Source organism: Candoia aspera, chromosome 16 (genome assembly GCF_035149785.1).
Source record: "Candoia aspera isolate rCanAsp1 chromosome 16, rCanAsp1.hap2, whole genome shotgun sequence".
Taxonomy (NCBI): domain Eukaryota; kingdom Metazoa; phylum Chordata; class Lepidosauria; order Squamata; family Boidae; genus Candoia; species Candoia aspera.
Window position 1 is genome coordinate 3,556,860 of NC_086168.1, and position 15,992 is coordinate 3,572,851.

At 47.9% G+C, this 15,992-nt stretch overlaps 2 protein-coding genes across 3 annotated transcripts in view; one reads left to right on the forward strand and one right to left on the reverse strand.

Annotated features, from left to right (window-relative positions):
* The window catches only part of PTGES (prostaglandin E synthase), a 377,050-nt gene that overhangs the window by 75,440 nt on the left and 285,618 nt on the right, over positions 1-15,992 (reverse strand). The gene's annotated exons all lie outside the window — the stretch shown is intronic.
* Positions 1,202-15,992, forward strand: part of USP20 (ubiquitin specific peptidase 20) — a 29,682-nt gene continuing 14,891 nt past the window's right edge. The window contains exons 1-11 of one of the 2 annotated variants that reach the window (XM_063316494.1): positions 1,202-1,280; positions 6,032-6,203; positions 7,246-7,299; positions 7,509-7,571; positions 8,418-8,549; positions 10,699-10,795; positions 10,885-10,954; positions 12,314-12,427; positions 13,235-13,313; positions 13,900-14,332; positions 15,113-15,247. In XM_063316494.1, the coding sequence (XP_063172564.1) occupies positions 6,123-6,203; positions 7,246-7,299; positions 7,509-7,571; positions 8,418-8,549; positions 10,699-10,795; positions 10,885-10,954; positions 12,314-12,427; positions 13,235-13,313; positions 13,900-14,332; positions 15,113-15,247 (1,258 nt within the window). In that variant the 5' untranslated portion in view covers positions 1,202-1,280; positions 6,032-6,122. The remainder of the gene's footprint in view (positions 1,281-6,031; positions 6,204-7,245; positions 7,300-7,508; positions 7,572-8,417; positions 8,550-10,698; positions 10,796-10,884; positions 10,955-12,313; positions 12,428-13,234; positions 13,314-13,899; positions 14,333-15,112; positions 15,248-15,992) is intronic. The other variant, XM_063316495.1, reaches the window with a different exon arrangement.

Here is a 15,992-nt window from a genome sequence, read left to right on the forward strand (position 1 = left end):
GGCTCCAGGGGTACAAATTCCAAACCCGTGGAGCCAAGCTGGCATTGTTTACAGCGGTGCCACGACAGCAAAGACTTCGCGCTGCGTGTCAATCCATTCACACGGGGGAATATCCTTGATGCTCAGAATTTCAGAGAGAGGAAAAAAAAGCTCAATGTAATCTGCATTATTTTAGACTTTATGGTCTCTGAACGGAAAGCTGGGCTGCATATTATTAGGCAGCTCAGAAAGAGGTGGTGACAACATCCCTGCAAGGTAGGGCATTCTCAAGGCATCCCATTCTCAACGTTCGCACGGATTGCTGTTACAGGTATCTCTGAATTAAAAGTGCGAAGCCTTGCAAGCGAGATTAGAATCGAAATATTAAATACATGCTCCATCACACACAAAAGCAGGTGGTTATTTGATGACAGTTTATCTGAGACACAATCTTGACTGTCCTGTTTCTTAGCAATATTTAAATGAGTGCATTAAGAGGGGCCTGCCATTAATTGCAGAACGGTCGTTAGCAAAGTGTAGGATTTGCAATTTCATTTCTGGCTTGAAAGCAAATGATTGACAGCAGTGTTCCTCAAACTTGACCGCTTTAAACCCTGTGGACTTCAACTCCCAGAATTCCCCAGCCAGCTTGCTGGCTAGGGAATTCTGGGAGTTGAAGTCCACAGGGCTTAAAGTGGCCAAGTTTGAGAAACACTTATTTATAGCCACCTTACACTGTAGTTCAGTTGGGCAAACTCTCCATATCTCCCCATAATCCACGGCAGCCTTGTTTAAAATGGGCAGGCAAACCATGTTGGGGTGTGTTTCTAGTCTTACTCAAGCTGAACTCAACTCCTGGGGTGTCGGGGAGGGGGTAAATTTTAATTGGCCGCTGTACAAAAGTGGTTTCCCATCACCTTGTCAGTCTGGGATGGTTTTCTGACCTCCCAACCTGGACTTGGGATTTCCTAGTGGTGCCCCATCCAAGATCTAACCCATTTGATCCTGCTAGGTATTCCTGAGAGCAGGCTGTGGAGTCTCCCGGGGGTGGGGGGGGCAGGTGGTGTCTTGCTCAAAGGCAGTAGCGGGGCCCGTGGGGCCCCCAGAGGGCATCTGGCCCGCCACCTAGGGAGGGAGCGGGGCCCGTGGGGCCCCCAGAGGGCATCTGGCCCGCCCCCCGCCGCCTTCTGCTCCGCGGCTCCGCCCCGCCCCCGCCTCCTCCGCCGCCTGCCCGCCCTCCCGACGCTACCGCCGCCCGCTTCTCCCGAGTAGCGCGTCGCCCTCCGAGGCGGCCACGGCCGGTAAGCAGCGACCCGCCCGCCCCGCGTCCCGCCCGGCGCCTCGCTTCGGCCCCCGGCCTCGCCCCCCGGCGCGGCGGCGAAGAAGGCGAGAAGGAACGGTCTGCGGCCTAGCCGCGGTCCGAAGCCCCGGCCTCGCCTAGCGCGCCCGGCCGGGGGAGGCGCGTCGGAGACTCCCGGGCGCGTCTTGGCTTCGTGGGGACTCCATGCCTGGGGCCCGTCTCTGGCCGGGGAAGCCGGAGGGGGGCGCCCCGGGGGGGGGCCCGCTAGGAGCTAAAGGGGTCTCAGGGCAGGACCCCTCCCCTAATTGACCTTGGGGGGTTTACTGAGTTTCTGATTCAATAAGGGGGGGAAAGTGGGGAGGGGGCTTCCCCATATCCCCCCATCAGAGCAGAATAGTCGCCCCCCCACCCTTCCCTCCCCTATGCTGCCCCCCCCCGAGGCCGCATTCCCACGACCCCTTAGCCTGGCTCAGGTACGACCTGGGTTAGGTTGGGTGTGTTGTGTGAACCCAACCCCTTGGCTTCGGGGCATGTGGACTCCCCACACCACCTCCCTCCAGCTCTGTGGCGCTCCCTGGACTCAGCCGATGGGAGTTGTAGTGCAAGCCATCCCGAGGGCCCCAGGGTTTAAGAGTAGCCCTGCCTCCTTAAATTGAGAAATAGAAAGGAAATGAGCAGGGGGGCTGTTGTAGGTTTAATGTCATAATTGCTGTTTGATGAATAATAATTTTGCATCTAAATGAAGCCAAACTTCCCTCCATCTTATAGGAACTCATGCTGTGGTGTGTTTGCTTTGGATTTATATAGCCCAGCCATTGTGGGCTTAACAAACCATGGCTTGGTGCAATGTATGAAGCTGGTAGGTTTGCTTGCAGCACTGGTGTTGGTCTGTTGTGAGAATGTAACCTCGAGGGCTAAATTTACAGCTGAGTGCGTGGTGCAAACAACAATTCCCTAAAATACGGGTACATTAACCATGTTTAAACCTATCATGTGAACAGAGTCTGTGTATGTTAGGACTATTGTGTGCTTATAAGCTGGTAGATCAAGGGTCTCCAAAGTGGTCATTATCAACCCCCAAGGGCTGATGGGACTATCCAAGGCATCGATGTCATTGTCGTCATTGTCATTATTATTATTATTATTATTATTATTATTATTATTATTATGCGTAGTACTATTAGTTAAATTAGTATTTATTAAATTATTTTCATATATAATGAGGGGTTGATGACCAATCTGAAACTTCATGAAAGGGTGGATGAGCTGAAGAGTTTGGGGACCCCTGGGATAGATGGAACCAGGGAGTAATAATTCTAAATGAATTATTCTGTAAAAAGGATACTTCTGGTTATTTTTTTTTTCCATTGGCAAGAACATTTGGCAATCAAAGGAGTATTTTGGGGTGATGCCCACCAAGGAAGAGACTTCTGTGGATTTGGATCGAAGCATCCTCTTCGTAGCTGAGAGAACCCATGGAGTTTAATTCACTGTGCCTTGGATTTCTGACTGTTGAAAAGTAATAATAATTTAAGGAGGATTGGGGCATCTTGGCAAAACGGCAGATTTATGGTACATGCATCTTTGCATGCTCACCTTACTATAAAAGCCATAACAGGGTTATTAGTGCATATGCAGGATTTAACAAGGCATATTTTCTTTTTACACGGCACACAGTCAACGATTTGATAGGATGGAGATTTTCCTCTCCTCGTTCAGTGCTTCCAAATAAGCTTTTATATTTATCTTTTATTGTGCGCCCAACTGGACAGCTTGTCTGAGCATAAAAAGCCAAGCAGGATTGGAACTCGGGACTCAGATGGAAGACCACCACATTTTAGGCTGAACTGGGGAAGTGAGAGGAAAAAACCCCCCAGCAATTTGGTTTGCTGTTGCAGACGTGGGTTGCTTTCTGTTAAGCTGCCAAGAAAACCACATGGGTGGATGGGCTTGTGAATTTACCAAGATTTGAACTCAGTTTAAGCAAGGTTTGTTACTCATTTGTGGAGCCCCTGTTGCATTTGTACCGTTCATTGTTTGGGTTGGTTTAGTCTGGACTGCCTGTTTAGGTGTGTTTGAATGGTTTGGGGGATTCTGCAAACTGCCCAGAATCTAATGGAGTGGATGGCCATAGCAAATTTAATAAATTGAAAGAAATTTACTTTTTATTGATGCATTTGCTGCTCTACCCCAGGAAGCTTTGCAAGCCTGGAACAAACCCCCCTGCGGTTTCCCTTGCGCTGTCCAGCATCTTCAAATAGTTAAAAAAATAGCATGGTTCGTCAAATTCTCCTTCACCCCCAAAGTTAGCCAGAGCTTTAGGTTGTGTTTCGTACAGGGAGGCCTCAGCCCCCCAAAGACCCCATGCAGTGGGTGTTTTAGTGATGGAAAGGCACTTGGGGAGTGGGGGGGGTCTTCCCTTTTCATGACTTTGGTGAAAAGCAGAGGAGGAACAGCTGGCAAGAAAAGATGGCAGTGAACAGTTCCAGCTTTTGTGGGGAAAATGATGAGTAATGCCTTCATCTGGACTGAAATAATGATTGGTTGCTAAGCCTCCAGGGGACCACATGAAGGCTTTGTTTCTATCCATGCTGGGGACAAGCATCTTATCCTTTTTGGATCTTCTGGCACACATTTCCAGAAAATCCTTCTGGTTTATTTAACAGAGCCTGGAAGACTTTGTCTCCTCCCCGGTGCCAGGACTGCAAGCAGTCAGGATGCCAAATTGAATGAGGAGACTGAAAGCTTTCTAAAATGCATCCAACTGGCCACTGTGCACTAGAAAAAATGAGTAGGTTAAAAAAAATCATGCTTGGCACCATGGCGGTGTACTCGCTTAACAACCATTCGTTTAGTGATGGCTCAGACTTACAACAGTGCTGGAAAAACCAACTTGCGACTGGTCCTCAGACTTGTGACCACCTCAGCATTCCTGTGGTCATATGATTGCTATTTTTGACCTTCCCTGTTGCTTCTGGCAAGCAAAATCAATGGGGGACCGTGTGATTTGCTTGATGACCATGTGGTTTGCTTAACAACCACCACAAAAAGGTCATAAAATTGGGTCAGATTCACTTAATGACCACTCCACTTAGCAACTGAAATTCTGGTCCCAATTTTGGTCGTTAAGCAAGGACCACCTATAGTATCTTTTAATGCACTTAGTAGCTGGAAAAGCTACCCTGCAGCTGGACAACCATGGGAATTTGTTGGAATTCTAGCTGAGTAGATATGAAAGAACACGTTCCTTCTGTTTTTTTGCCCCCTATACTCAGGCTGAGTGAGTCAGAAAGATGGTGAGTCTGCCTTTAAAATCTAAAGAGAGGAGGGGGTGTCACAGCGATGGGGTAGTTAATTTTTCATCATGTATTCCCACTTGATAAAACCACTGAAGGACCAAACTGGGCTACAGAACGATTGCTGTGAATTGCTAAGGCTTGGAACCTCTAATGCGTAATGATCCATTTTCTGGGAGTGAGCCTTGTTCAGCTATGCAGTTGATAAAACACATAGGAGACATGTGTTTTCTTGTTGATGCAACTCAAAGAGGTTACATGTGAAAGCACACAATTTATACGAAAGAAAAAAGACACTCTTAAGCTGCGGAATTCATTATCTAGAACGGTGAGTGGTTCTTAAACTGGGGGCTGGTACATCTTCAGGGCAATGGAACAATTTGTAATGGCTTGTTTGTGAGTCGTGGATCCACTTTAGGACTGTGTGGGGGTAAGACAACAGACTGGTTTTCTTGTGGGGGTAAGGACATTATTTGAGACTGGGAAAGGGGGTCTTGGGGTCAAACGGTTTAAGAACTACTGATCCAGAACAGCGATTCTCAACCCTGGCAACTTAAAGATGTGGCTGGGGAATTCTGGGAGTTGAAGTCCACACATCTTCAAGTTGCCAGGGTTGAGAAACCCTGACCTAGAAGGAAAGGAATTAAGATCTTCCTCTCCTACCAGACCTTCTGAGTGGCACTCATAATAATCTCTTTTCTTTTTTATGGTTTTTAATTGTTTCCATTTTCTTTTAGACCTTCGGTGCCCTGTGGTTGGAAAGGCAGAGTATAAACTGGAATTATAAATCCTGTTCTATTTATTTACCGGCTACGTTTTTATACGGCTGTCTTTTCCAAGGACTGGTTAATTCGGCATGTTTGATTAATTAACACTTGCCTTAATTAGACAAGCTTGAGCTAAAGAAATTCTGGGATTCACACATTGTATAAGTCATTGCTGGTTTGAATTGGGGCTTTCTTAAGCCACGTGGCTGGTATCCCCCAATGTGCTAAGCCAGAATGAAGCAGCCAATAAGGTCATCGGTAAATCTCTTTGTTATTCGATGCAATTAAGATACTAAATTAAAGAGAAGCCATTTCTTATCCCAAAACTGCCTTTATTTTTCCAATAATAGGCTTTAAGGGGCCATAACAGTGCATTGAAGTAAATTTGACCCCGTGTTCTAAGAAGGCTTCCAGTCAAGGAACTTTTTGGACCAAGTGTTTCTCAACCTTGGCCACTTCAAGTTGTGTGAACTTCAACTCCCAGAATTCTCCAGCCAGCATGCTGATTGGGGAATTCTGGGAGGAAGTCCACACATCTTCAAGTTGCCAAGGTTGAGAAACATTGCTTTGGACAGCAGTCCAAGCAGCCGGATCTCCAAAACTACATTTCCGTTGAATCCTTGTTGAAATCAAGTAATCTGTACCCTAATGCAACGAGGCCGGTTTGAGACCCTTCTCTCCCATTTTAGGCACGGATGGTGGACTGAGCTGGCCTCGAAAAAAAGCCAATTCTTTGGCCAGGCTCCTTCTCCACTCTCTTCAGGTGTGCCCAGGTACAAAATGGGTGACCTCAGAGACACGTGTCCTCACCTGGATTCCATAGGTGAGGTCACCAAGGAGGACATGCTTTTCAAGTCCAAAGTAAGTGGCTTTGTCTGGAACATTTATCCTTGTTGACATACGGTCAGGCATGGGAGATTCCACATGGAGAGCGCACAGCTGTTACAGGAGGCGTTCTTTTCAGGCAGTGTTTCTCCACCTTAGCCACTTCAGGATGTGTGGACTTGAACTCCCAGAATTCCCCAGCCAGCATTCCTCAGACCTTTAATTACAATTATGCGTGTGAACACAGTCACCCTCCAATTCTAGATACAGTAATTTTCTGTTTCTGAGAGATTGAGTGGGAATTTGGAAGAGGGGAGGAAAAGATACTGAGCTTTTCATCCATGCTGCTCATAATTTTTTTTTTTTCCTGCCCAGCTGGGTGGCCTAAATTAGCCAATTTTGGTTGGGCTCACAAAGCTTAGTAGGTTCAGACCTAGTTAGTAATTGGATGGGAGGCCACCGAGGAATCCAGGGCAGATGGATTGAGGCAGCATATACAGGTAGTCCTCGACTTACGACCATTTGTTTAATGACCGTTTGAAGTTACGATGGCACTGAAAAAGTGACTTACAACCATTGCAGCGTCCCTGCAGTCACATGATAAAAATTCAGGCACTTGGTGACTAGCATGTATTTACAATGGTTGCAGCGTCCTGGGGACACGTGATTGACATTTGCAACCTTATCAGGGGCTTCTGACAAGCAAAGTCAGCAGGGGAAGCCGGATTTGCTTAACAACCGCATGATTCACTTAACAACTGCAGTGATTCACTTAACAGCCACGGCAAAAAAGTCATAAAATTGGGCACAACTCGCTTAATGACGGGAGTTCCAGTGCCAATTGTGGTCGTAAGTCGAGGACTACCTGTAAATTTAATAAATGATTAGTAGTAGTAGTAGTAGTAGTATGCTAGAGTGGGAAGTCACTAGAGCCTTCTGGCAAAAGTCAGGGGTAAGCCATTTCAAACTGCTTCTGTATTGTTGGGAGAAAAAAAAAACACAGCATGTCTGGGAAGTCGCCAGGAGTTGAGTCAGCTCAAGGGCAATGTTAATTTTTTTCTCCTCCGTGTAAACTTAGGGAACATGCCAGTCTTGTGGTGCGGGAGGACCGAATCTGTGGGCCTGCCTTCAGGTAAGATACCCCTTTGAAGTAAAACCTTTGTGAATGGGGGTGTTGTGTTCCTCCCATTATGAAATCCAGTGAGTTATTGGACTGGGGCGAGTCCTGCCTTTGCCCTGCCTTTGAGGGCACGAAGCCAGGATTTTCTGTCCACGCTGCAAATGCAACCCCCCCCCCCCAAACTCTAAATTTCACCCTCAGTCTGCTTGATTGCTCTCTAGGGCGGCTGCCACTACGTGGGTTGTGGGGAATCCTTCGCCGATCACAGCACCCTGCACGCCCAGGTGAGAGAGCTTCCCCAGCAAAGAGCAAGTGAGCTTTGAATATAACTTCCTGGGATCACATTGTCACAGCCTCCACCGCCTCAGCCAGAACCCTGCGGTGTTGAGCACTGCGCAGTTCTTTCTCAACCAGGAAAACAAAACAAAAAAAGTGTAATTAACAGCCTGTTATTTAACGGTTTCCAAAGTCCCATTCAGGGTACTGTTTTTAACTTTTAATTTTTAAAGCCCAGGGCCCCGGAAGTAAGACGATAGATCTGTACTTACGTGTATCGCTTGAACTGACTGTGTCTTCCATGCATTGTTTTTTTTTCCTGTTAAAAGACAAAATAATTCCCTTGCCAAGAGAAGACTAGACGATTCTCTAGCTAGGAGATATGAATGTATTTAAAAAAAAAAAAAGGGACGTGGGAGGAGAGTTCTATACAATCCTTCAATCCTAGGATTTTCAGTTTTAATTTAGCCAGGATAACCGGGTAGGACCTGGCTGCATTTGGCTGATCCTCAAAAAATAAGCAGGGTTGGATCTGGCTATAATTCGAAGAAGTAAGTAAATAACCCGTTACTGTTGGGTTTCCTGGTGGTCTCCTTTCCAAGTACTTAAAAATAACCCTAGAGCAACGGATTATTGATCTATTTCTGAGAATTCTAACTGGAACACAAAGACAAGGCAGGCAAGGGCAAACATTTCCACATCGATGCCCCAAGCCCTCGTTAGACGCTTCCCTTTGGTTGCTAGGAACGGCAGCTTCGCGTTACTCTGTCGGCAGAGTCTGTGAATCACAAACCCTAATTGCTGTTTTGGTGGTGTTTTGTTTTGTTTTCCTCCCTCCCTGCCACACGCACCAGGCCAAAAAGCACAATCTGACGGTGAACCTGACCACGTTTCGGGTGTGGTGCTACGCCTGCGAGAAGGAGGTGTTCTTGGACCCCAGCCCGTCTTCCCGTCCTGCCACTCTGCCGCCCAAGTTTATGGAACAGGTGATGGTTTCATGGGCTCGGCTGGCTCGTCCGCGCGGTCCTTTCCTCCTCTTTTTCTTGGCCGGGGAAGGGAAAAGAGTCCCTGGCCTGTTTTTGTTCATGGGATTAACATCAGTGCTCGAGACAGGCATGCCACGGCCTCCGGTTTTATGCTCCCAACGACAACCCTTGAGGTAGGCAGAGCCGAGAGATCCCCCCATCGCCCACCGAGCTTCCGTTACTGAGGATGGACTTGAACTGGGCTCTTCCCAGTCTCTGCTCAGCCCCTTAAGCTCTGCTCCTCCACGGCTCTTAGCAGGCTCTCCACTTTCCCCAGCAGCGTAGAGAAGACATATTTGGTACGAAGCTACGGATTATCCTTGGATGTAAATCCTCTAGCAATGTATTTTCTGCCTTTTTAAAATCCCTTTTCCCTCTCAGGTCTATCTTTGAAGTTTGTTTATTTATTTATTTGTAATATCTATAGGCCTCCCAACACTCTGGGGGGCTTACAGTTAAGAAGTAAAAAAGACAGAGAGGTCACGAGCAGCCCCAAAACCACATATAAACCCCCAAAACCCCACCCAGCAGGGGCTCAGCCTTCACCCTGCCCCAAAGCCCTAGAGAATAGCCAGCTCTTTATTAGCTTCCTTGATATCATCAGGCTGGGAGCAGGATCTCAGGAAGGATATCATTCCAGAGGGCAGGTGCTGTGGCAGAACGCTATATCAAATCTTGCTTTTCATGAGCTCTCAGATGAGGGTAGGGGTGTCATATTATGTCATGCTCTCATTGTGAGGTTTTACAGGTAGTCCTCACTTAACAACCACAGTTGGGACTGGAATTTCAGTCGCTAAGCGATGTGGTCATTAAGTGAATCACTGGTCACTAAGTGAATCACATGGTTCCCCATTAATTTTGCTTGCTGGAAACCGGCTGGGAATGTCGACAATGGTGATCATGTGATTGCAGGATGCTGCAAGTGCAGGGACTGGTGGCAAGTCGGTTTTTTCAGCACCATTGTAAGTCCAAACTGTCACTAACCGAATGGTCGTTAAGCGAGGACTACCTGTACATTACTTCCACCCTGTGTAGTCTTGTGTTTTTATATTGATCATCAGGAATGTAGTGGGCTGTGAGAATAACCTTGGGAGACAGGAAGACCCTCAGCCTAGACTAGCCTCGCTCAACCTTTTCACCCGGGAGGAACCCTTGAAATATTTTCCAGGACTTTTTCAGGCCCTGCACATTCAGGCTCAAATATAGGCCAGAAATTACAAAATTATTATATTTGTGTCACGTGTGGGCCTGTATAGATGCATTAACAGTGTTCTTAAACTAAAATAATGAAACTTACCCCTTTAATGAGAAGTTGCCCAAATTTGAAATAATTTTTTAAATAAATTGTGATCTCCCAGGGAGCCCCTAGTGACCTCTCGCAGGACCCTGGTTGAGGAACCCTGGCCTAGAGAATGGTCTGAAAAGAGAAATCTGAGTCTAAAGGAGAGATGGGGGTGGAGAGAGTTTCTCAGAAGGGACCCTCCCTAGTTCTCAGGAATAGTAAAGGCATGGTGGGGGGGGAAGCGCATTTAGACTTGCAAGATTCTATTACTGTAACCTTACAATAAAGGTGGAATTACTACTCATGGTTTGGGTTTCCTCTCTGGACTACCTCTCAGGACCGACAGGAGGCAGTACTCGACTGGTTCCTTTCTATCAGGTATACGAAGCTGCCGTCAGCTCAACTCCGTAGCTCAAGTCAGCATTTGTGGGCCCCTGTTTATGAACATTATCAAATATTCATTGTCCTTTCAGTGCTCCGGCTGAAGCCAGAGTCACCAGATACGGTACAGACATAGGTTTGTTCTCCTTCCAACTTGAAATGTGGCCGCTGTTAGTCGGAGAAAAGTGTGTTAGCTAATTTGGTTGGTTTTGCACAACTGCTGAGCAACACGATGCCAGCTCAGTCTGATTTATGGCTTGGTGTGCCGTGCATACCTCAGATGGGCTAATTCAGGAAACTGTGGTTTAGTTAACCATGGGTGAGTGTGTTGCAAGAACACAGATAATGGCTTTCAGAAGAGAACACTGTTTCCCCTCCCATCTTTCCCTGCTTCCTGTTGCAAAGCAGGCTTGCTTTTCACATTAATGTCCCAAATTTCCCTTCTAGGATTTGCCCCCGCCTGTCCATCCGCTAAAAGCTGTTCCAATTGCCGTCGCCGACGAAGGGGAATCTGAATCAGAAGATGACGACCTCAAACCGAGAGGTGGGCCTGCTTGGATTCCTTCTCCCTTGGGTGCCAAAGAGGAATAACGGGCAGCAAAAGTTTCACCTGCTGCATTCTCCTTCCTTTAGGTCTTACTGGAATGAAAAACCTTGGGAATTCGTGTTACATGAATGCTGCACTTCAGGCTCTCTCAAACTGGTGGGTTGGAGAACTGTGATCATTCCATAAGCGGACTCCTCGACGTCTGTGACGCTTGACAAAAACAGAGAAGGCAGATCTCTGTCCTGCGTAGCTTATAATTAGTAATAACATAATTCTCTGCTGATCTCTGCTCTGTATAATTTATAATTAGCAATAATAATATAATCCCATTACGGGCCAAGATCAAGAACTATATCTACATCAGCCAGAAACAGCACGGTAACGTTGCCGCCTAACCATAGATTAAGACATACTTTCAATCTGTTCTGGGGTGACTAAACCTTTTGAAGCACTTGTTATCTCTCCAGAGGAAGCTGATCTCTGCTCTGTATAATTTATAATTAGCAATAATAATATAACTCCATTCCAAGATCAACAGCTATATCTACATCAACCATACATTGATGTACATTCAGTTTCTTCCATGGTGACTAAGCCATTGGCAGCATTTGTTATCTCACCGGTATAACTTCCCTACAAAATGGTACTGCTTGTTTTACCAGTGTTGTTTTAGGATGAAAATCTGTTCCCTTGAGCCTTTCTGGCTTCTTTTCTAGTACAGCTGCAAAGCAGGTGGAGCAAATCTCTTCATGTCCAGTGCAAATGCATATATTTATTGTCTCTAAAGTTCAGTTTCAATTTCAAAACTGAAAACTGGGGAAACAATACCTGCGCACGGGGATGGTCTGGAGAAGAGCCCATAGAGATGTGAATTAGCCCTCCCAATCTAGTGCCTTCCGGCTCTCTTGGCCTACAACTGCCATCATCCCCAGCCTGCACGGCCAGTACATTTGGAGAAAATTGATGCAGGTCAGATGGACGTATAAGAACACCAGAAAGGCACTTGGATGCGTTTGCATTGCCCTCCTCCCCGTTTGCCATGAGCTGTGTTTACAGGTACTCCTCACTTAACAACCATTTGTTTAGTGATGGTTCAGAATTACAGCGGTGCTAAAAAAACCCGACTTACAACTGGTACTCACACTTACCAGCATCGCAGCATCCCCACAGTCTCGTGATCATGATTTGGACGCTTGGCAACCAGTTCGCATTTATGACCATTGCAGTGGCCCATGGTCACGTGATCGCCATTTTTGACCTTCCCGGACGGCTTCTGGCGAGCAAAATCAATGGGGAACCATGTGATTTGCTTAACGACCATGTGGTTCACTTAACAACCACCTCAAAAGGTCATAAAATCGGGTCAGATTCACTTAATGACCGCTTTGCTTAGCAACCAAAATTCTGGTCCCAATTGTGGTCGTTAAGCGAGGACTACCTGTATTTTCATTTTGGTCTATGTATGTCTGCATGAAATTGCTGGAAACATTCTCTCTTCCTTAACCTGCATTTTAGCCCCCCACTCACACAGTTCTTCCTGGAATGTGGAGGACTCGTGCGAACAGACAAGAAGCCGGCACTCTGCAAAAGTTACCAGAAGCTGATCTCCGAAGTCTGGCACAAAAAGCGGTGAGTCGGTTTAGGAGAGCAGAGTCTGCAAGATGTAGATTTTTAGCCTCAGATGTAAAAAACAAAAAACAAAAACCTCTGGCTGTTTGAAGAGCTAAACTAATTTTGCAACACACTGTTTAGCAGACTGTCTTTCAGCTCTGTGTTGTGTTTGTAATTCTCCCTGATCTGATCGTAGTCTGCGGCCCTAACAGGCTATCCGAGATGGATTTCCCTCCCTGCCGCTTTGCATTGCACATTCTCCTGATAGCCTGGTAGAATTTTCTTTACATCCTGTAAAAGAAATATTTGAAAACGGAAACCAACTGTCAGCCCTTTGAGGTAGGCCAGGTCGAGAAAGAAATACCGCAGAAGTTCCCAGATTTATTATTGTAGGGTAGAATAATAGAATCTTGACAGCCTGTCCAAGGGTCGCCTTCCCAGGTAAACCAGACAGGAAACACAACCAGATGAGCTAATTCTTCTTCATAGTACAGCTACGTTAACCGAATTGTGCAAGTCTGAAAGTATGAATCTCCCATCGTCCTCTTTACACCCCAAGAAACTAGGGAGGGTCCTTCTGAGCCTCTTGCCCCACCCACTATCCAGCTGCGGGCTATGCCGTCTCTTATCTGACCGTTCCCTTGGCAGCATCTCTTCGCCCCGTCTCCCAAGGTCTTTCCCACATGCCATTACAGCAGTAACGAGTACGTTTCAAACGAACTGCCAGCTAGAAGGATGAAAAGGCAACAAACATGTGCCGCTGCTTCTGAAGCTGTGGTTTAAGCGGCCTCCCAGTTGTTATCGTTCCTCCTCATTTCTCCCCAGCCCGAGCTACGTCGTCCCGAGCAGCCTGTTTCATAGCATCAAGCTGATCAACCCCATGTTCCGGGGCTATGCACAACAGGTGAGCAAGTTCCCTTTGCCGGGATAGTTTCCCTGGTACCCGCTCGCTGCAATTGTTACAAAGCGGGGCATCCTCTCCGTTTCTCCAGGGCCATACACGGAATCTGTATCCGGGAAGCCGCCAACTACCCTCGCCTTTTATTAGATGGAGCCTAGGCAGACCTAGGCCCACTTCCACACATTTTGCTAAGCTGTGCTTTGCTTCAGCCGCAGCGTGTTGAAAAAGGGCCGTCTCGCTGCCTTCCCATCTCACGCTAGCCATAAACCAGGCTTTCTAAACTATTTTTAAGGGCCTGATGGTGCACTGAACTTCAACGAGACTTGTTGGACCCATATTATCCCCCCTTTTTATGTTTTGCTGCTGAATTTGCATGTGATTTGAGGGGCAGTTGCTCTGCGGACCATAAAAATGGGGCTGGGGGTTGATCGCGGGTTGTCCCCCCTGACCCTAATGTCTGTTTTCATCTAACAAAGCGAGACCGAAGCTGGCCTAACGCGCAAAGCCAGTTCTAGCAAGAACTAAGATTTCATTTTCCCCCTAGCAGCCTTTGCTCTCTCAACCCCCGCCTCTCTCCGCCCCGTTCCAGGACACACAGGAATTTCTGCGGTGCCTGATGGACCAACTCCACGAAGAGCTGAAGGAGCCGGCGATGGCCGAAATGCGGGACTCTGACGCAAGTGACACAGACGACAAGAGGGAGGGGGACCGCAGCCCCTCGGAGGACGAGTTCCTCTCCTGCGACTCGAGCAGCGACCGCGGGGAAGGGGACGGGCAGAGCAAAGCCGGGGGCGTGTTGGGCGAGGCGGAGCGGCTGATCCCGGACGAGGCGGGCCGGAGCATCTCGGAGAAGGAGCGGATGAAGGATCGGAAGTTCGCTTGCCACCGGCGGCGGAGCAACTCCGAGCAAGTAGACGAGGATGCGGACGTCGACACCTCGGTGATGGCGGGGGAGGGCGTGGCGTCTCCGGAAGGGCTCCTGCCTCCCCCTCCTCGCCCAGCCAGCCCTGCGAGGACCCCAGGTACCTGCCAGATGGGGCAGGCGTCCCCCGTGCTGCCCAGTGGATGCAGAAGATCAGTCTCCGGGCCTGGCGAGCTTCCGATCTCCCTAGGGCGCCGTTTCTTCTTTTAAAGATCCTTTGGATGAATTAGGAAAAAAAGCAGCGAAGGGCCAGCCAGCAGCATCGCTTTGCTTTCTAAGAAAGCCCTCGGGAGCGTAGGCTCGCCTACTAGCTTGCCTCTTGCCAGGCGGCTTGTTCTGATTGGCTAGGCCTCCTTGGCAGCCCCATAGAGAGTAGGCCTCCGTCGCTCCCATTTGGTGAGCGCTGGCTTGGAAGTTCTCTGTGTGTCTGCCTGCTGCTGCTCTAGGCCTTCTCCTCTCCTCCATACAGGTAGTCCTCGACTTACGACCACAATTGGGACCGGAATTTCCATTGAAAGCCATTGCGGTCCTAAGTTGAGTCACCACATGACCGGACCCGATTTTACGACCATTTTTACAGCGGTCGTTAAGCGAATCCAGCTTCCCCGGTGGGCGTTTTTTGCCAGAAATTGGCAAAACAGTCGCAAAACGCAATCACGTGACTGCGGACACTGCAACTGGTCGTAAATGCGAGCTGGTTGCCAAGCGCCTGAAATGCGCTCCTGTGACTGCAGGGGGGGGGACGATGCAATGTTTTGCAACGCTTGGAAGACGTGCCCATTCCAAGCCGTCGTAACTTTGGGTCATCGTGAAATGAGCGGTCGTAAGTCGAGGACTACCTATATGTCTTACCTTTCTCACTGCCCTTCTCCTCTCCCAGAACCAGATAACGATGCCTACCCGCGTTGTTCTTCACGGCCCTGCAGCCCCGTCCACCACGAAATGTACGCCAAGCTGTCAAATCCTCCGCATTCCAGCCCCGTGAGGCTGGGACCCTCCTACGTGCTGAAGAAAGGTAAGAATGTTTCTAGTGCGGGTGGGACAACTGGGACCATGTGATAAACCTGAGCTGATTCTGGAAACCCTCCTTCCACCGTGCAGATGAATGCAGGGCATCATGGACATCCTTCACGGGCATGGGCGGTACGAACTCGGGGGCCATGTTCTCGTGCCAGTTGTGTCCTAGCTTGCTTGGTTTAACTTTGGGCCATGTTCTCCATCAGCGGGTAGTTTTAAGGGCAGCTGTTTGCCTCCCAAAGACCTCTCACTGCCTTCATCCTTAACGTCCCCACCCCAGTGAAAAAAGAGGCACAAATGTCCAGCAAATGTCCCCACAGTGTCCAGCTATCCCCTCGGGTGCTCAGTCCTTTTGAGAAGCTTTGCTGAGAAAATGGAGTAATATTTTCCATGTTTTAGCAATTAACGCTTTTCTCTGGAAGAAAGAACTAGGTTTAAGTTGATAATTTTAACTTTGAAACAGAAAGCTTTTCTTAGAGTTCCTGGGAGCATCGATATTCATTCCTACATGCATACATACGTAGGAGGAAGTATTAATGGTGTGCTGTATTTTAAGTGTTTGTGCCTTGGTCTTGGACCATAAATAAACCAATAAATATTCAATCGCTCAATCAATCCTGAGGCTGTCCAACTCCATTCTGGGCAGCTCCCAGCATTGACAGCAAGAAAACAACCTGTGCATTTAGAAGAGAAGATGCTTAATCAAGGAAAATTCTTCAGGGTTCAGCACCATCCTACTTCCT